Source organism: Caloenas nicobarica, chromosome 6 (genome assembly GCF_036013445.1).
Source record: "Caloenas nicobarica isolate bCalNic1 chromosome 6, bCalNic1.hap1, whole genome shotgun sequence".
NCBI classification, from domain to species: domain Eukaryota; kingdom Metazoa; phylum Chordata; class Aves; order Columbiformes; family Columbidae; genus Caloenas; species Caloenas nicobarica.
In genome coordinates, this window is record NC_088250.1 from 21,186,037 (window position 1) to 21,207,047 (window position 21,011).

The following is a 21,011-nucleotide window of genomic DNA, read 5'->3' on the forward strand; positions in this document are numbered from 1 at the left end:
GTTCAGCTGGCAATGGATCAGGAGAACAAGATGTCCACATGGGTCTCCAAGTATCAAGAAGAACTCAGGCTTCACGGCAAGGGATCCTAAGTTAAGAAGTCCTCACGTCTCCTGATGTACTAGCTGAATCCGAGACCAAGATGGATCTATGCTGGTATCCCAAACCAAAATGTCGTCTTGACGTGGACAGAGTATTGCTTAAGGCCCATATCTTATCTTTTTCTTCCTTGCAAGTTGTCTTCACATCCTTTGCTTTGATACATCAAGGTTTTAAGGGGGCATGAATACAGGGCTGTCCCATTATAAACGGACATTTTTGAAGAAATCTGCATGCCTGGACTTCAGGATTTCTTGATCTTTGCCTCCCAGCAGTAATTGAGAAAGTCCAAAATATTTGCATGGCTCAAAGGTATGACATGATCAGAGCAAAATGTTAAGCTCGATTGCTATGTATACTAGGTCTTGGAAACATGTAGAACAAACAACCAAACCTGGCTGCACACCAAGATTTAAAACAGGAAGGTGACATCCAGTCTCTGTGACTCCAGGCCAGGAGACACTTGGTATGGACAACTGCAAAACTCTGTAAGGAAGCAGCTGGAAGGCTGCCCAAATCACCTAGGGCATGGCTGCAGCAAGAACACTCACACTGTATTGGCCTATACAGAGAAACCACTGCCGACTACAACAGTTGCAACAGGCATGAAGTCACCACAATTATTTACCAGTCATAACGCATAACAGAAACATTTAGTGGTGATCCACATCTTTTAACTGATAAAAATCCAACTTACAAAGTAAAATAAAACAGAACAAAACCCAGATGCAAATATGCACTAAGAGCCAAAAAGGAAAACAAAAAAGAAAAAAACAAAACAAACTCAAAAAAACACCAAACCACCCATGAGAACAAAGTTAATGCTGCTGCTCCAAAATTATCCGTCTTGTTTTCTCCACATCTCTCTTCCAATACTAGACACTTTAGACCTTCTAACAAAATACTCAAAAAAAAGGTTATAAAGATCTGCATTATTTTACTGCTTATTATTCAAATATAAACATATATGGTCTCAGCAAGGCATAATACACACTAAGTATGTCAATAGGAAAAGACATTTAAGTTTGAACAAAGTAAGGCAAGTACCTTATAATCTTGATCTGGCAGCATGTTGAGTAAGAAAGTCACCATCTTCTGTGGAAACTCATATTTTATAGTCCAAAATAATAATTCTTCTAGAAAACATTTATGCTTCAAAACATCCATGATAGATTGATCTGCATAAAAGGTTGGAGGAGGGGATGTGTAATGTAACAATTATCGAAACTAAAAACCATGTAGTGCAGTTGCACTGCTTTCGATAAAATTCAGTAACAAAAATCTGAGAACATCTTAGTGCGTCCCGTACAAATTTTTGTTCAAAAACACTGGGAAAATGACCATGGCCAACACTGCACAGTGTCAGAGTCTGTAACAACAAAAAGGACCTCCTAGAGAAGTCAACAAAAGTTTTCAGTATGATTCTACCACACATAGTCCAGTATTCAATGATTGCATTGAATCGTATCACCTTACTGTAATAGCTCCCTGATTATAATGAATCACAGCAATTTGCACAGTATTTACACAGCCATTTAATCAAGGGAAACTGTTAACACAAACTACTACTTAGCTTAAGTTAAAACAGCAAACCAACAAAATACAATTTATGATTACGTGATGAGTTCTATCACCTAATAACACTTATGTTCTGTTTACAAAGCTCTAGACAAGCTAAATAGGACCAATAATGTATCGGTTATTCTATTTTTAAAACAATATATGTACTGATTGACCAACCACAAAGTTTTGGGTGGGTTGGTTGGGTTTTCTTAATATAAAAATTACCATAATCAGATAATCAGGCAGTAGCTCCTGATGGTACCCGAAGAGACAGTGTCATCTTTCCCCATTCAACTCCTGGCCATTCACTCTGCCCCCTTTACTCATGCTGAGAGTACATCCCTGTGGGGTACCCACGTAGGAATCAAGTCACCTTTCCGTTCTGTCAGGTGCATTTTCAAGCAGATCAGTTTCCCAATTGCAAAGCTGCACAAATTGACCTCTCCTAGAACAAACTGTTCATGAAGCTATGGCTTGGCAGAGCATAAATCATATTAATTCCATTTTTTAAAAATACTAAAATATAAAGACTCCTTATCATCATTCTTCAAGAGACTATTTATGATTTAAAACTACAAAAGGCATTGTTCACTCCCATAACATAGAAGGACTAAAGAAAATAATAATGCTCCTTTATACCTAGAAATCAACTGGACCTGAGGATATAATCCCCCAAACAAAATCCCATATTTCAATGCAACTGTATGAAGTGCTCTCACCAGTATAGATTCAAAAACACTTAAGCTGAACATCATCTGGCCTTGAAGACTCGCCTCTTCGCTGAAGTATGACAGCTTTAGGGACTGCACTGGATAGCTTTGTGCCTATCTTAAGCAGGAATTCCCTCCATTTACCACCATTACCAAAGGTCAGAGTTCCCCAGTCGAGTGACCAATCGGCCCAAAACAACTCAGGAATTGCAAAAGATCACGAGAAATAAGTTGAATTTTAGGAATCTCCTCAAGACTCTAACAAGCCATACAAAGACAAGAATATGTTCTATTCAAAATATCCTACAAGTATTGAAATAAAAAATCACCTCCACACAGTCATGAAACATATCTTAATAGTAAAATCTCTCGTAAAGCATTACACATCACCTACTGAAGCAAACATATGATGAACATTTATGTTCTCTCCTCCATCTCTTGTTAATAAATTATGTATGCGATTTTACTGCCCACAAAAGCTTAGTAGCCATGCAGAGAAATCCTCTGTCCACAGGACAGAGAGCACAGCTTTAGGTGCGCACCAAATGCTCCTGAGCGAGAACACAGGCATGAAGACGAGTGACACAGCACCTTATCTGTTACTGATGTGCAGCTTTTTCTGACATATATCACAGCTGAACAGTGTGTATCAACTTCTTGATACAGCAGTTTCAGGCAGGGATGGAAGAATATATATCCACTTTTACCTGCTACAGAATTTAAGTAGGCAGAATGCTCTTACCCAACTTGGAAAATTTGTCAAGAACACTAGGACTGGGACAATGTTCCCACTTTTCTGAAAAGCACCACATGATTTTCAATTTCTTTGAACAAATTAAAAAAAAAACACCACAGTGCCTGTGGGTTTAAAATTGTCTTAAGCATCAGCTATTTCAGATGGATGCACGTTTTGAAACAGAGTAAAAATTAAAATTCTCTCAATACTCAGTCCCATGTCTGTATCAGTGAACCTCAACATAAAACCACCGGATGGCTGGAAACATATCCTATGCCACACACCACCACCCAGTACATTATCCTGGGCCTTGAAAAGCAAGTCTCAGGGCGACGTGGCATCCCAGAAATAATTGAGTCAGAGAATGGGACTCACTTCCAAAACAACCTCATAGACACCTGGGCCAAAGAGCATGGCATTGAGTGGGTATATTGCATCTCTTACAATGCACCATCCTCCAGGAAAATCAACCACCACAATGGACTATTAAAGACTACAGTGAGAGCATTGGGTGATGGGACATTCAAACATTGGCATACACACTTAGCAAAGGCCACCTGGTTAGTCAACACTAGGGGATCTGTCAAAAGAGGTGGCCCTGCCCAATCAAAACTTTTATGTGCTGTAGAAGGGGATAAAGTCACTGGAGAAGATAGTCTGTGTTACTCTTGCCTCAGGCAAAGGTAAACCCATCTGTGGGATTCCTTTTGCTCAGGGACCTGGGTGCACTTGGTGAGTGACGTGAAAAGACAGGGAAGTTCACTGTGTACCTCAAAGGGACTTGATTTTGGATGAGAACAGCCAATGACTTAAACTGTATGAAGTTAATTGCTAAGTGATACTGTATGTCATCACTACTATGGTTTATATATGCCATATCAATGGGACTATAGTAAGATCACCCAGATTAACAAAGAATGAACTTCGACGAAATTGAACCAAGTACAGTGATGGCAGAACCAGACAAGTGCAGCAGTGATGTAACTGTAACCGGCTTCTGCATACAACAATCCAACACCACACACCACCTCTCCTGCCCTGAAGGATGGTTACAGCAGAGCCCAAAGTCACAGACTAAATGAACTCAACAGACATTTTAGAGCAATAGCCCATAGACTAAGGGAATTTTATCTGTTTGCATGTATCAAAAGACAGGAAAAGTGGCAGTGACTAAATGGAATGTATTGGAAAGCATAGGGCCTGGACATGATGTAAATTGTATAGAACAAGGGGTGGATTCTGTCTTGATTTTGGCTGGGAAAGAGTAAATTTTCTTACCAGTACCTGGTACAGTGCTGTGTTTTGGATTTAGTATGAGAATAACATTGATAATACACTGATGTTTTAGTTGTTGCTAAGTAGTTAATTTCCCTTTCTGTCCTATTAAACTGGCTTTATCTTAACCCACGAGTTTCACTTTTTTTTTCTTGCTCTCTCCCCCATCCCACTGCGGCAGGTGAGTGAGTGAGTGGCTGTGTGGCATTTGGCTGCCTGCCAGGTTAAACCACAACATCATCTCTCTGGAATATGAGTCTTGGTATTCCAAGATATCCCCAGTATATAAATAACTCTCTATGAAGATAGTACCACTAAAAACCTAGGATGGGCCCAGGGAGTCTGCTTATACGGAAAAGGTAAATCTGTTTTTATTCAATACTCAGTTTTCTAAAATTTTCTTTTCATACTCTTATTTTATACCCTATTGGACATAAAATATGAATACTGAAAACTTCAGAAAACTATTCAATATTTCATAAAAACAGATACTTACCCTTCCCCCATTGGCAGACTCCCTCCTCTGGGGCTGATATTAGGAGCTATCAACATCATGAGCACAGTCCATGCTGGGATGCCTCAGAGGGGGAAGACTGCAATCCTGGGGGGAGATGAAATGTTGAATTAAAGTATCACTTTTCCTGAAATGCCACTGCTGCCATTGGTTTTCAGATCTGACAGCTTCTCAACCTGAGTTTCTTCCCTGCCTATTTCTCATAATCAGTTATTATGCATCTGAAAACCAGATCTTTTTTCTTGCATTACCTGGCTCTAACTTATCTTTTAGACAAGCTAATAGCCTCTAAAATTCAAGTTAGAGAGCTTTCCTCAGATGTCTGTAAGTGTCCTGCATTTCTCCAAAACTACCACTTCTTCCACATTATTATTCTCTGCCACAATCTTTCACACACCACTTCTAAGATCACCTCTTAACACTACCACTGCCAAAACATTCAGCGCTCTGCTTTTGCAGCTTCCCAATCTTTTTCCTTCAGTCTGAAACCACTACAATCTCACGTTCCCATACGCCTCACTACACCTTCATACCCTTTTTAATGACTTCATGAACCCTTGCATTGCAAATTCAAGTTCCAAACCTTCATTCCAAAGCCGTTCCAGAAATTTTATTCCAAATTTCACCACATTTTTTTCACCCAAATGTTCTTTTCTCAGGGCTTGCAATTTCTTTGTGCTTCCTATGTCAGTATCCTCATACTCACAACAAAAGAAAAGTGTTCTTTAATAGCAAGAGTTTAAAAAAATCATTATTTAAACAATTTTTTGCACAAAACCACATCAAGGACAAGCAGAGGATAGGGCTACCTTGTCTCTAGTCTATGGTCATTTTTGAGATCAGTGAAAGTTTTAATTCAATGTGAGTGCTGCTTATGTTGGACTAGAAATTGCACAGAGGACTGATGAAAAAAAAATTGTTAAGAACAAATACATCAAAAACTTGTTTGCCAAGCTGTATTGTAACCTTGTCAGCCACACAGTGGAAACTGAACGAATTTTTAGAGGTCAACTTACAACATGAAGGTGACAAAATGACTGGTCAAACAGAGTCCCAGACAGTGGTACTCAAGGGAAATCAAAGTTGCCAATTACCGCAGCTCCACTTGCTATTCTTTTTTAGACTTTACTATGTTTATTACCTGTCACATGCAGCACTACAGTGCTTGGGAAGTGAATTAATATCCCTAGATAATTTTTAAGATAGACATAAAGCAAATATGATAAACTGAGATCAGTACTTTATAAATACCTTTGGTGGTGCTGCTTAGTTTCACCCTCTTGCGCTTGCCCACACCTTGGCTACCATCCTGGTCCTCCTGGGGTAGGGGAAGAGTTTAAAAAAATTGATAATCGCATATTTAGAATTTTATTGCCAAGAGACTGTATGCTCTCAAAATTCTGGTTTAACTATCAAGCTAAAACAGAAAAGCCATGAGGATTCTCTCTTACCAGAAAAATACTTTTGCTGTTTACAAGAACCATGGACTCCGCTCAACTCATTAGAAAAACCACAGTTTTTTTAAATTGCCTTTTTTCCCCTACGGGCAACATTATAATCTGCAAGTTCAGACATCTCTGTCGATTTAATTAATTGGTCAGGTTACCTGCTTTGAGTTCTGAAACTGATTGCTACAAAAATGTTTAACACTACAAAATTTCTAACTGTTGCAGATTCAAGGTTTTACAGTGTTCATCTACAGGGTTTGGGTTTTTTTGTTTCCTAAAAAAAATATCAGCCAACATTTCTCTAGTAATATCATTTTTCTAATAAGCATTTCAGCCTTCCACCTGCACTGTTCTGTTTTGGCTTTTGGGTTAAAGGACTGGACTTTCTTTTCAGCAATTCATATTTGCCAAGCACACCATTATTAAGAAAAATATTATAAAATAAAAAATTAACTTTCTTTGGAGATGCCACTAATTGAGGCCTTTTTTGATTAAAAACAAAAATCAAGAAACTTTAAAAATAATTTTTAACTGCATCCCATACTGTAGCAATGTGATTTTATTAAAGATATGAAAGGAAAATTCAGAAGTGAAAATATATACTAAAAAATTTAAATTTTTAGTGCTTATTGTTTTTTCCAGGTTATTTCCTCATTCTTTTTAAAAAATTCCTAAACACATATTTCAAATTCCTAAATACATATTTTTTACAATGTACCTTGATAACGTAATTAACATCTTAAAATTGATTCTAGGTATGTGAGTATATGCAGAATTTCAATTTAGAAAAATCACATCTGCAGCAACATAATAAAATACCTACATGTATAGTTATATCCTGGAAATCAGAAAGAAAAATCTCTCTAGAAAACAGATATCTTCAACTAGCAAGTTATAATACAGTTGCTGTAATTCCTCATTTTTTTATTCACAAAATATATTTTCATTGAAAAAAAAAAAAAATCTCTTTTCCTGGTAAAAAAAAATTCATTCTCCTTAAAACACCTCTGTGTGTCTACCTCCCTCTTGGACTTTGGAGTTCTTTCCCCAAAGAAATATCAGCAATATCCAATCTCTCTTCAGACTCTTAGCAACTTCAGTTTAATCCCCTCTTCTTATTACTTGTTGGTAAAACAGAAAGCAGCATTCTGAGCCACCACTTGAGGTTATTAGCATTAACTTGAATTGCCTCCTTCTTTCATGGGCCTTAAAGGTGATACTGTCAGCAGTCTTTCACAGTTGTTTGTTTTTTGTCTGTTTGTTTGTCAAGTCATGGTGAAAAAACAACAAGCAAAACTTTGAAAGATGCCAAATTATAAATAGCCCTGCTGAAAGCGTAACAGATGCTGTTGTGCTCGTGACAGAGGCAAACATGTCATACAACTGTTTTGGCTCGACACAAACAATTGTTTTTACTTTAATACTTGTTCGCAAAGAATCCAATGTAAGCAAAAATCCTATTAAAATTATACTTTACATTAAAGTTTGTTACACTACCCTACCAGAATGGCTACTAAGGCTTACTAGTTGAAAGTAGGTTTTAAACAGTAGGGGACAAAAAATGATAATAAATTGGTAAAGTAACTCTATCAGAATTTAAGTGGAATTTAATGAGGAAAGTTATTTATTAAAACTCAATCTAAAAGGAGATTCCCTCCTTTTTACTCCCACTCAATGGGTTTGGTAACTAAGGTCAAGTCTACATATGGGAATTTATCTACAGAGAAATTCTCACTGCCACTATCACCAGTTCAGCTGGATTCTCAAGTGCCAAAAACTGCTAACACCATTCACAGCATCACATGCTTTAACTTTGTTTTAATCAAGTCAAATGTACTCGTCAGTAACTTTTGAACTACCTACACAAGGTTCTTCTACATTACATACATAAACTGAAATAGAATTAGCAAAAATAAGGATTTTTCAAAAGGTCCTTAATAAATCAAAGGCATGAGATCTATTCCTTTGTATCTGCATTATTTCTAATTATTAAAATGGAGATAATATGTGGTAGATTAAGGGTTAAGGTTTATGGGATTTGTCTGCAAGCATTTTCTCCATTTAATATTCCACTGCAGTTCATGATAGTCTTTCAAAAGTCTCACCTCATCTGAAGAATCCCCTTGTCCTGATGTTGCCGTAGCACCTGCTAAACCTTTTGAAATAAAAAAATTCAGAGATTCCTTTCATCAGTCTTATACTGAAAAGACAGTATTTTATGATATTTAATGAGCCACTATGAAATGAAATACTACATTAACTTTCTTTAAGAGATACACAGCAGTGGACTGAGAATTTGAAGACAGATTTCCAAGCAATACAAAATTAGGGATTTGCAAGTATGTTCCATTGCAGAACTTCAATGTACTGATTTAACAGAGACATGTTCTTTCCGAAATTGAAAAAAAAAAAAACCCTCTTGACAGCCTTCAGCGGCACAAAAAAAATCCACAGCACATTTGTAAAAATAGGTGGCTTAACTTAGGTGCAGTGACAAAATTCCACTACGAGCAATTTCATCTTGCCTACTCAAATTCCACTAACGCTATGACTGGAAAATGATGCTTAGTCTATTAGCAACAAAAAGTCAATATGTTTAGCTTTGTTCATAGGATTAAAATGAGTCCTGTAACTTGGTGGTGCCCTAAATTACAGGTAATCTCTTATCTTCCATTAAGATTTCTTTTTTCAAAAAATATACTAAAATAATTGTTTATTCTACACAAACCTTGACCTGCTAATGTGCTAGTTCCAGCTCCTTCTTCCTGCACACCACATGCAATTTTATCCTCAGGAAATGCCAGTCCAGAGCCTTTCAAAGCAATGAGGTACTTTTCATGACTTTTCTTTGCACATGCATTCTCTCCAACACCTTGAATACATACAGAAAACAACATTAAAGTACAACAGCTATTCGGTTCATAGACGTCATATTCTATACAAGCAATCTAAAAAATGGTCCACAATGTTTTAATAAGCTGTACAATTATGAGATGTAGAAGCTAAAAAGTTTTTCCAACTGATTAAATGAAATTCAAAAGACTTGAAACAGTCTCGGTTTTTCCCCTCCACCACTCTTTTCATCTAAAAGCTGTACTCAATCTATATTTTATCAGCGCTACCACCATCAGCACTACAGCAAAAAAAAAAAGGATTTGTTTTGATATTTCAAACCAGTTGGTTCTAGGCAGAAAGGACAGGGACCTACAATTTGCAAAGGGAAAAAATTAACCAACAAAAAACCAGTAGTGGTAATACACCACATATAAATTCTAATATTTGGAATTTTTTTTTCGAAGTTCAAGTTTTGACAGCTGCAATTAATGGAGACTACTCATAAATATATCATCATTTCAACTGTTTGATGAAGCAAAGTCACACTGCATGCACAGGATATAAAATTACCCACAAAGAAATGGACTAAAGGAAACCCAACACACTTGTTATATAGGAAAACATAAACTTTAGAGGAGCAAATTTTGTTAAGTGCTTAAGGAAAAGAAAACATGAAAAAAGATGACAGCGTCTTTTCAGCTGTGCATTTTTTGCATTCAAAGTCAGAATGGCAGGTTTTGCTCTAAAATCCTTCTTTGCTTTACCTACTCAGAAACTCTACCTACTCAGACACAAGTATATTTTATTACAAGAGTCCAAATAAGAAAGCCTCACTTCCCATTCCCCCTCTATTTTTATAACTCAGGAAATCCATCACATATGGGGAGAAATCACTAAATTTCTCATGTTCAAATATTATTAGAGAGAAAAAGAGGAAGGAAACAGAATGAAGACAACTGTCTCTGAGGCAGCTTTGCTTTCCCAAGTGTTTCTCCTTTCAAATAAAGATTTGGAGATTTCCTGTTCTTCAACTAGTTGCTGCCCAAACAAGTTACAGCAACTTAAATCCACAGTAATTATTATTTGTTCCATACCTATGCAAAGGAAGTATGCAAAGGACTCATAAAAAGACACCTTCTAATCACAAGAAAATAAGATGGAGTTAATTTATGCTAGGTGGTTTGCAGTTAATAGTGACTGTTCAGCATTTCCAGATTCACTGTGCTTTGGTGCAGGATGGAAGAAATAATTGGGGGAGGCTGTTTGTAAGAAAAAAAAAAAAAAAAAGGCTTTGCATGGAAGTGCAGGACAGACAATGGCCTTTTGCCATTCAGGTCATCTCCAGTAACCTCTGTGAGAGCAGATCCCAAAATAAGTTAGACATATTCCACTTTTAATAAGCTTGATATGCCTCATTTGGAAGTATTAAGCTGCTGTGTTCACTTTAAAGAGAATGGATTTATTATAGAAAACTCTTTTGAAATTATATATCTTTATACGGTTATCTGGGACACAGAAGATAAGAGGTTTGTTCTTACAGGTCTTAATAACAAAGGTTTCGGATCATTCCTGAAGCCCACACCCTTTCTATCAACAAGAAAAATGGAAAAAAAAAAAAAAAGTTTTTACATGCATTCTTCTGGGTTTTGAGAAGTCAAATAAAAATATGCAGAAACGGAAGTGATAAACATAACTTAGGCCCTTAAATTGTTTATAATTTGAAAATTTAATTATTAGAAATAACACAAACATACCAGAGCTAAGATCTTTGTAGAACTGTTGGCTAGTCAAAACCTGGGTCAGAACTGATCGCATTGCTCCTCCCATTTTGGTCAAGTCCTCTAGAAAGGAAACATGAGGTTCCAAAACCTGGAGGATTTTATGAAGGTCTTTCTCTGATGGCAGATCAAGAGCTGAAAACCACATAACAAGAACTTTAAGTGTAAATGTAACGTAATTTGGCCAAGACCCTCACAATGACTACCACAAAAGAAATTAATTTATATATATTCATAATGCGCTAAAGTTCACATGTACAAGTTTCAAATTAATCCTGATTTCATTTCCTGGAAGAGCTAAACACAATGCTAGGTAGTCCTTAACCCTTAAAACACTTTAAGCAGCTCTTCAGCAGAAAACAAAATCAAATTGCCTAGCCAGACAGTAACTTGGTTTAGGAAAAGGTGAAGAAAATTAAATTATATGAACTATAGATAGCATTGATGTATTCATATACTGTGTCTTCACAGACTGCAAAGCAAGAGATAGCTGCATGGTAAGATATGCTAGACACATGCAAATTTAAAACATACCAGGCTCATTATATCCCTCTCTTAAGTGCTGAATAAGACTAAAGATGAACTGCGGAAGAACTAATTCTGACATCATCAACAAGTCTTTCGGGACACATGGAACATTTGAATTTGATTTAATCCGATGTCTTTTACAAAACCTATAAAATAGATGAGAAAAATGTTAGCCAAGCACAGCTCAGCAAAGTTAACATACACTAAAAAAACCACTACTTTTTCCATTTTTCAGGGACTTACATACTTTTAAAGGTGGTAAGAAAACGCTACTCTGAATTTCCAATATGTTCAAACCCATTTTGTTTCTGAGTCCAGCAAATTATGCAGTTCCCAATTATTTTTCCCTTCTCAAAGTTCACATGTCTAACATCCCAGTTTCTTCCCATATATGTTAGAAGCATCTTCCATTGAACGATTAGACGAACACTGAGTTTTTCTTTATTAAGACATACCTCCCAGTTTCTAAACAGTCTAATTGAAAATATGTCACTAAAACAGTTCCCCTCCTTTCTGTGAAATAGGGGCTGACCTGATTCTTCAAGTTCTCATCCAGATAGTGAGTTTTAAAATGTCTTTTGACATTAATAAAAACAACTTCCAAAAGCGTAAGAGTCTGCAGTATCAGTATTTATTTCAAACATATAGCAACTAAGATTTACTTATCAAAGCATGGCAGAAACACCCTGCGAAAATTGTGCAAATTGTTTCAATTTAAAAGAAAACATTTCTTCTTTGGAGAAGTCCTGTATGGTAGTAATTGAGGCTTGGCTAAGGCACAATGACACAAGGTTGAGCCAAACCCCAATAGAGCAAACAGAATTATTTCCCACTGATTTAACAAGAGTCTGACTCAAGAGCCACAGAACACTTTTCTGCTCCAAATCTATTTTTAGAAAGGACATTTACCAACATCAAAGACTTATTTACCCATGTCAAAAAAGCAGCTAACAAGGAAGAAAGAGTCTAAAAACACATCACACGAGAGTAAACTACTGGAAAGATTCACTAGATTTTACCAGTAATTCTTCAACATAAATATTCAGAATTGGATTCAGCTTTGTTTGAATACAAAAATTGTTTTCTAAAGTTATTCATGTCTTCACTATACTTGCAATGCCGTGTTTTCCAGAAGCAGCCTACTACTTTCTACAAGATACCTCTTTCTTCTTTGAGGACCATTAAAGTACCAACTTCAAGAGAAGAAGGAAATAAAAGAAAGCCACAAAGCAAGTATCTAAATTTGGGACAAAAAAAAAAAAAAAAAAAGGAGGACACGAGTGCAGCAATTAAGATGGCATCTTCACCAGAATGGTTAGCATCTTCACAAGACTGAAGACTCTTGCTCTTACACAGAGATGACACTTTTTTTATTAAGAAAAGGTAAGCAAGGACAGTACTAGCTGGATGATCTGCACTTTGTATATATAGCCTGTCCATCTCTGGGACAAAAGAAGTGCCTGACAGAAGGACATCAGTGATGACCAACAACTTTCTGTTCATCGATGCACAAACAGATGGGTTTCACTTTGGCCATTCACTTTTGCAAATGACATTCACAGAAGTTAAGTCACTCACTTCTGTCTCATCCACATACAGAAGCCTGAACTGCCATAAATCACAAACCTAAATTGATCCATGCTGCAATATGGTACCTCAATTATTATCTTAAAGGTATTTGGTTTCCCTTTCACCACTATCCTTATAAGAAGAGATCAAAAGCGAATAAAGACTTCAAAGGCACACAAGGAAAGAATTACTGTGCAATGTGTTTTAAAATCTTGTACTGGCCCCCTCCATATATTTTGCATTCAGCCAGAAGACATTTTCACTCGTTACGATCGCAAGCTAAGGGAGCCACCGTAACAAAACTCATACATAAAGTCATTTTAAATCCACACTTCTGCTAAGCGCAAAGCTTCCTTCTGCAGAAAATAAAAAGCTCTGCTCCCCAAGCCTATGCCAGCATTCCACTTGTGAAACAGCCTATGGATTCATTATCCCAAATGCAACACATCCTGTAGCTGAAGGTTATGAATCACGCCTTCTCTTGAGATTCCCACGAATGCACTATTGACTTACAAAGACTGCTATTATTGGTATACTAATATAGGTTCTGGAAGATCAAGGGAGAACCCAAATTCAAATCACTGTAAGGAAACGTCCTTTCACTGTCACATGCGCAAATTACAGAAGTTCCAAACAGGGAACAATTTCTAGATACCAGTCCCATATCCTTAAAGAAGGAATGCCAGTATAGTTTTACAAGATGAGCCATATTCTGTATTTATGGTTCAAAGGCTGCGGTATTGAAGTATTGCCCAAAATCAATATACTATCGTAGCTGTTCTTAACTAACAGCTAGAAATGTGTACATGGTAAGGATCCCAGAATATGTTCTTATGGACATGACTTGCCAATGGACAAGCTATTGGCCATACTGAATTTCAAGGGCAAGTATTAATCTAAGCCACAACAATCCAGAATGCCAATGCTCAGATTGTATTATTGATAAATCAGGCTGAAGAAATCTTACTGAACTCAATTTTGTAATCTTCACCCATGAGACTCTGTTTTATGCTGAACTACAGCAAACAGACCTGCCACTGTGTGCTCATTCCACAACCATGAAATACCAATATGCTGTTCTACTCAAAGCTCTATTGCTGTTAAAGAGTCCTATACAGTTCTTCTACAAATACTGACCCAAATACCTGACGATGACTTGAAGACCTTCAGAGTTAAAACAGCAGCTGTTTTAACTAAAGAAGAGCCAGAACCCCAAGCTGTGCCAAGGAAGTTGAAACTTCTTATACAGGCAGAGACCTGTGACAAACTTCTTCAACGAGTTACACAGTCATTGGACAAACGGCAAACAAAGTTATTCCATAAACAGTTCCTTGTACTTCTGAAAGAGCTTCCTCACCACAGCATCAGTTAAAGAATTGTCTGTCTACATAAACATACATTTCAAAATGCTTCTGAGACTATTAGAATAGGCAACATTAATGTGCAACAAAAAGGAGCATTTTCCAAATCTCTCCTGGCAACATCAAGCCACAGAAATCTACCACTTTGAGCAGGCAGAAGTCTCTAACAGCACCTTGTGAAAGGTGGATGGAGTCTAGATAAGAATTTTTTTTTTTCTGAACAAGCTCAGAAATAAAAATAACTACAGAGAGGAAGACTGACTAGATAACTGACACATCACCTTGATCTAAGCTTTATTACATGATTTCACTATTGCAAAATACTTTTTTCCAACAAGCCTGTAGTTCCTGTTTAATCTTTAGTACTTCATATTTCTTGTGCTATACAGTCTTCCTGGTAAATATTTTCACTATTATGCAATGAGCTTTAAGGATAGGAGTATTTCAGTGAGAGTGTCAATTCACTAGTCAGAGATCTCACTGAAGGTCGAACACACGTGCTAAAATACAGGTCTACAAGGAGACAAAAAATCATCATCTTTTTTTCCTTATTATTTTCTCCGATTCAAAAGTATATTCTGAATTTTGTTTTCTGTGCAGTTTACTACCTTTCAAATTACTTTTTCACAAAAAGACAAAGCTAATTTTTGCAAAAGGAGAAAATAACACAGTACCTTGCAATTAAATAAAAACAGAGCTTTAACAAGCAATCTTGTCCACATGACTTAAAATATAATTCCTGAAATTTCTTATGCTGCATTGATATCCTGTTTGTAAGAGGTAGAACAACATTGTTGACATCTACATGAATAAGGAACACCACATATTAACACAAGCAGCATTAACATCTGAGCAACCTTCACTTTAGACTTTGCAGATTCATTCCATTCTCTTCTACTACTTCTGTCTTTAATAATTCTACTGTGAATTGATCTCCAAAATGTATTTTAGAAGTGGCTTCAGGTAAAATAACTCCGTTCCTTTAGGCGACAGTTTCACAACGGCGTAAATTGAACTAGGTCAGTCCTGCCACAATTCTGTCTTCAGCCCTCTTATTTATTCCAGCACTGGTACTTGATTGATCCTGTGTTAAACCAGCTCAGAAGCTAAGCTAGCATAAATTATCTACTTTAAGGAAAAAAAAAAAAAAAGAAAAGATAATTTCATTGGGCCAGCTTAAATCCACCAGCACTCACAGGTCTGCCTCCTTGGAAATCGCACTGAAATCCCTGAATCATCCTGCCATCATCCCTTTCCTTGTTCACCTGACAAGGAGCGAGATACAGAGAACAGAAAACCAAAAACCCAACAATGAAGGAGAATGCTGTCCTGTCCAACCAGCACACCGGGTGGATACAAGGCTCACTAGGAAGGCAATTCCTCCACTTCAAAGGAGAATTTTTAAACTTCCTCAGTTATTACAGCAGCTGATAAATGCCTCCAATACCAGCCAGACCACACCTTTACGGCTTTTGAACATTTGCTCAGCCCTCCTTCCACTACATCACACAGCGCCTCAAGTTTCAGTTGCATTCCAGAAACTTGACATAAGTTCATGTATAAACAGAGGGACTATTTTTACCTTCACTTTTCTTGTGCTATTTTGTCCCCTGCCTCTCCATGTTTAAAAGTAATTTGTTCTAAAACTGATCATAAAGCTGTCAAAAGAAGGCATCCCATTTTCACAAGTCTTACAGCACTACAAGTACCTGACTCCGAAAGCTTTTAGGGACAAGAACCTGGGACACAACTGACAGGACCCAAATGAAAAATACAACCAATTCCTAAGCAAAGAAAGGAAACCTCTACTTGACTCTTCAATTCAGTAGCAATAAGTCACATCTAAACTGAGCTTTTATTTAAGACATTACATATATTTCATACAGTATGCCATATGACTGACAATGTCATCTAATGTTTCATAAAGTATTCAAACAAAATGAGTAAGTTTTGTAAATAAGAATTCAACACATACTTTAAAAAGAGTATGCATTGTGTCCCACTGTAAAACTAACACACAAATACTATTCTTATGTACACTGAATTGACAAAATAGATGAGAAATGCAAAACACTTTTTGAGCACTACAGTTGTGTCTCAGTTCTTGTGAACTGATTTTTCATTCTTTATGTACTGGTAGAGAGTGTTTAAATGTTTTTTTCCTACTTTTGCAGTTCACATTAAAACAAATATTAACTCAGAACAAAATATAACTTGCATGATTAGGATTAGAAAATCATCTTGATGAAAAAGGACTTTGATATCCTGTAGCCCTGTTTTATGTAAATCCACTGTCCCTAAACAGCAACAAACACAATGGTAACTCTGAAGAAACGCAGAGAAATTAACTGTTCCTCTGAAAATTAACTTTTGTGTGTTTCCTCCACACACCCTAGTAATTAAATTTCAATAGTTACATTCCTTTTGCCTGCTAAACAGGCTTTCAAAAGTGAATCAATGTGGTACTGACTTCAAGGTCTGAGGAACAACAGCTCTTCTGCTCTGTAAGAAAGCTGCAAGCCACAGAGGAGTTCAGAGACAAAACTTACTACCTGCATTTCTGCTATTAGGGACTGTGACAAGAAGCAAAGCCAACTGGAAGGATGTCAGTCTAACCCTTCCAACCAGGAAAGCTCCAAAGTAGAGACACTAGAGTCAAAAAAGGAAAATAATGAAACATGGAAGAAGAATTAACGGCTTCTCAAGAAGAAAAACCCCAGAAGACCTTTAAAGGACATCTTTCCAGGCTCTAAGCCTTCATGACAAAGTTGTTTGGCCAGGCTAGGAGGCTAGAAATCACAGATTTGACTCCTAGAAGTTATTCCAATCCTTGCAGAACAGCAGGAAGAGAGGCAGTGAGTCACCAGAAGCTCCACTGGTGCTCAGTGCTACACTGAGCGCCCTCCAGTAAAGCCAGCTCTCCAGTTCAAAGAAAAGCAGACAAAGAAGCTCTGCAGAAGAGCGCTTCTATCATTCCCTGTTAGTCCTCAGACATAAACATCTTGTACAGTACATAAAACTACAATGAGCTTCATTAGTATACAAGTACCCACCATCGATCAGAAAGAGTAGATTTGGCAATTTTAACTGTAAGACCTTAGAAATACAGTGAGAATGTTAAGGAAGGAACTTCCGAGGAGAGCTGAAGCTGAGTCTATGTTTGAATTGACCTAGAGAGTTTTTGAATTTGAGCATTTTGATAGACAATAGAGCAATTCAAAGGAGCAACACAATCTTCTGCGGCAAAAATATTGCCTTTATAAAAAGGGTGGATGCTCTGGGATGTAATTACTGCACTGTAATTGCATCTAAGTATAGTTTCCATTAGCCTAGTTTGATCAAAAAGCCTCACTTTACACACAATTTAAAATATATTTGTATGATAACACACACAGAGCTAGCTAACTTACAAATATAATACCCATTCTCTTTGGTGCATCTTTGTCAAACAGCAGTGACTGCAAAGTGAAGCCCTTTTAAGTTAAAGTGGCCTCAGTTACACTGTTAAGGGCAATATTAAGATTATTAAAATTATCTTAATTCTGCATTTGCATGTGTGAATACAATCTCAAACTATTTTGTGCAACAGGAACTGCAGCCTTTTGAGTTGAGGAAAGGAACAGTACTTCTTAAAGGAGCAGTTAATTTAGTACTTCACTGTACTGAACCGTCCTGCAAAAGCATTGACAAGAATACTCTTCAAACTCACCTCTAAAAAGCAATCTTCATGAAGGTTATCATTAAAAAGCCCACAAGAAAAACATTTACATTCAAAATTATTTCACAGTACTGAGTCACCTTTCAAAGGTATAATCTGTTTTATTTTTCCCAAATATTGACCTAAAGATAGAGAAATTTTAAGAGACAATGTATATTCTAGTTCTAGATGCTTAATCACAAAATTTTTAGGTCTGATTTTTCAGAGCTCTTAGCGTTACATAGCATTCACAAAGCAGAATTCCCAGCTGACTTCAAAAATAGGTCTGAGAGACAAGCAGATCAGCAAACAGAATGTCTGGTTCTGAGCCCTCATCAGAACCATCTTTGCTTGGCTCTCACTCATCCCAAACCATTTGTTCACTTACAGTCTCCCCGTCCAGTTGCTTTCAGAATCCCATCATCTCCATTAAAGCACACGGACAGTACGTCTTCAATTTAAAGAAAAAAATCAAGTTTCTAAAATAGAGTTAACAAAAATATTTTGTGGCTAGGAAAATTTTCCCAAGAAAATTTAAGCAGGGCAAACGTACAGCATGTAACATTTTGGCTCAACTGCTTCATCTGACAAGTTCTAAGCAACTGCACAATGCTAGACAAATGTAAAAATCTTCATTTCCTCAGGATTTAAGTAAGATGTGTGGATTTTAGTAAAAGCTATCAGCTTAAGCTGAAGATACCACTTTGGTCAGGCCTTCAACAGACAAGGTGCATATATATGTAATTTCCAGTTTTCTTGGAAAGGTCCATGTGTTTCATGCCAGAGCTATTATCACCGCAGGTGCTGTCAGAAACTGAGATGCATCCTGATGAAGGCAGGGTTCATTATGTAGTCCTTGTTATTGTAATACCTAAACAGCTACCCACATTACCTCAATATAAAGAAAATTCATCACATTATTTTCAAAGCTTACCACTAGAACCCTCTACAGAGGAGGGCACCTACAATACTATTATTTAAAATCACCAGCAGTTGTCAGATACCATTCACGGATTTTTTTTAAATATAAAACTCCTGATATTCTGTAAGTGATAAGGAAGAACGGCCTAAACTCTGAATCAGCCTATATTGATTGTCTTTAAGAAAGATCTGAGAGACAAAAGTTCTTTAGGAATTTGTTCCCCAAACATACACCCAAAATCATGTCTATTCTGTTGCCAACAGATCCATTCACAGCTCCACGTAGATCAGATACGCAACAGACAAATAACACTCCACCTTGACATAGCAAACTTAGAATCCTGGACCACTGATAGTTTCACAAGAGGGATAAAAAGAGGTTTAAAAATTGGCGGGATCAAAGCAAAGGAACTGAAAATCAACACTGGTTAGCCCAAATATAAATGTTTCCAGAGACATCCAAAACACCAGTTCTTCTTAAATTGAATAGATACTAAGGTATATTACAAAGTGATAAACAAGTCATACAATAAATAAGGCAATTTCAGGCAAGGCAAGATATACAGCAGTTGTATCTTCCGAGCTCAGCGTACTATTCTGTTCTTCAAACCAGACTGGGCCTATCAGCAAAAGCTTTGGGGTAGAACCATCATTTATTATAAGTTCGTTCAATGACTAACACAGTAAGACTTCAGGCCTCTAAATGTTTAAAGTTATGTATAGTGATACATTTGAGTATCTTATTGGTGCCTTTGAAACAACCGCACATTATTCCTGAGGCACATATAAAATACGTGGCGCCTAGTCAGGTCACAGCTCTAAAAGCAGTAATTCAAAATTATCACTTGGCTGTTAACGATTTGGAAAACATTGCAGCAACTAATTTAGAGGCTGATGTAGTCCTAATTAGAGACATTCTTAAGAGAAATCAAGACAGGCAGGTTTGTGAGCTGACCGCATGTCATGATGGATGTAATCCACACAGTGATCTGAAATCTTTCGCTTTCCAGAGATAAGACCTAACACGAAGCACTGTGAAAACTACTGAACATTACTGTGAAATCCTAAGCAGCAAAACAAAATATTGAGCTTTACGTCTAGGGGAGGTGGGGAGAATGCCAGAGAGAATCAATTATTCATAAATGCACAGTAACTGTTTCTTTCAAATGCTGTGGTCAGTGTGAATCCCAGCATGAATTCATGTACCTTGTATGTGAAAGATCAGATAGTGGAGTTTTTGTTCTGAAGAGTCACACCCACCAGAAGTACATGACCATGGGTTTATTCAGACTCTCATGTCAAGTTAACAGGCAGTACAGCTCAGAATTCTCAGTCCCTTCTGCCAGAAGGCCTTGGCAGTTCAAAGGACTTCAAAAGCAGGGAAGCTCCATGGAGTTGACAGAGGTCCTACAGAATGCCATTGGTACCAGCCCAACAATCCTGAACATGAAGACGTTTTTATGTAGTTTCATAATGCTCAGAGGCTAAACTCCCTGACAATGTGTAGGGTCTCAGCCTGCTGATAAAGCATCTGTTTCAGCAGCTTCTTGAAGAAAGGTCCAAAAGAACATCCTTCCCTTCTCAAGGCTACGTTACCAAAACTAGCCAAGGTCCTTGAGAACTAAAACCTTCTCATCTTCTGTTAAAGAACACAGTTGATAGAGTCACACTGGAACAGACAACTTTTAAAGCAGCAACATGCTATGTGTATGCTAAATAGGTGATTCGCTGTTGCAAGACACTCCATGAAATAGCCACATAATCTACTTAATGCCAGTAAAATAGTTATTACCTGTATGTCCCAAAACCCGGCCACAGGCAGATCTGACTTTTCTGGTCTTAAGTGGATCACAGCTGCTACAACCAAAGATGACACAAGAGACCTTGCCTGATGAACATGCACAGAACATATCCAAAAGTAACTACTAATAACAGCTTTCTCAACAGCAACCTTGCTTTTTATTGTCACTGTATTTCTT

The 21,011-nt window shown here is 37.1% G+C and overlaps 1 protein-coding gene across 1 annotated transcript in view; it reads right to left on the reverse strand.

The window, feature by feature from the left end:
* The window catches only part of UBR3 (ubiquitin protein ligase E3 component n-recognin 3), a 116,842-nt gene that overhangs the window by 90,763 nt on the left and 5,068 nt on the right, over positions 1-21,011 (reverse strand). The window contains exons 2-7 of the mRNA XM_065637380.1: positions 11,491-11,630; positions 10,933-11,091; positions 9,072-9,215; positions 8,449-8,498; positions 6,147-6,213; positions 1,145-1,275 (exon numbers count right to left, since the gene is read on the reverse strand). Coding sequence (XP_065493452.1) covers positions 1,145-1,275; positions 6,147-6,213; positions 8,449-8,498; positions 9,072-9,215; positions 10,933-11,091; positions 11,491-11,630 — 691 coding nt within the window. The remainder of the gene's footprint in view (positions 1-1,144; positions 1,276-6,146; positions 6,214-8,448; positions 8,499-9,071; positions 9,216-10,932; positions 11,092-11,490; positions 11,631-21,011) is intronic.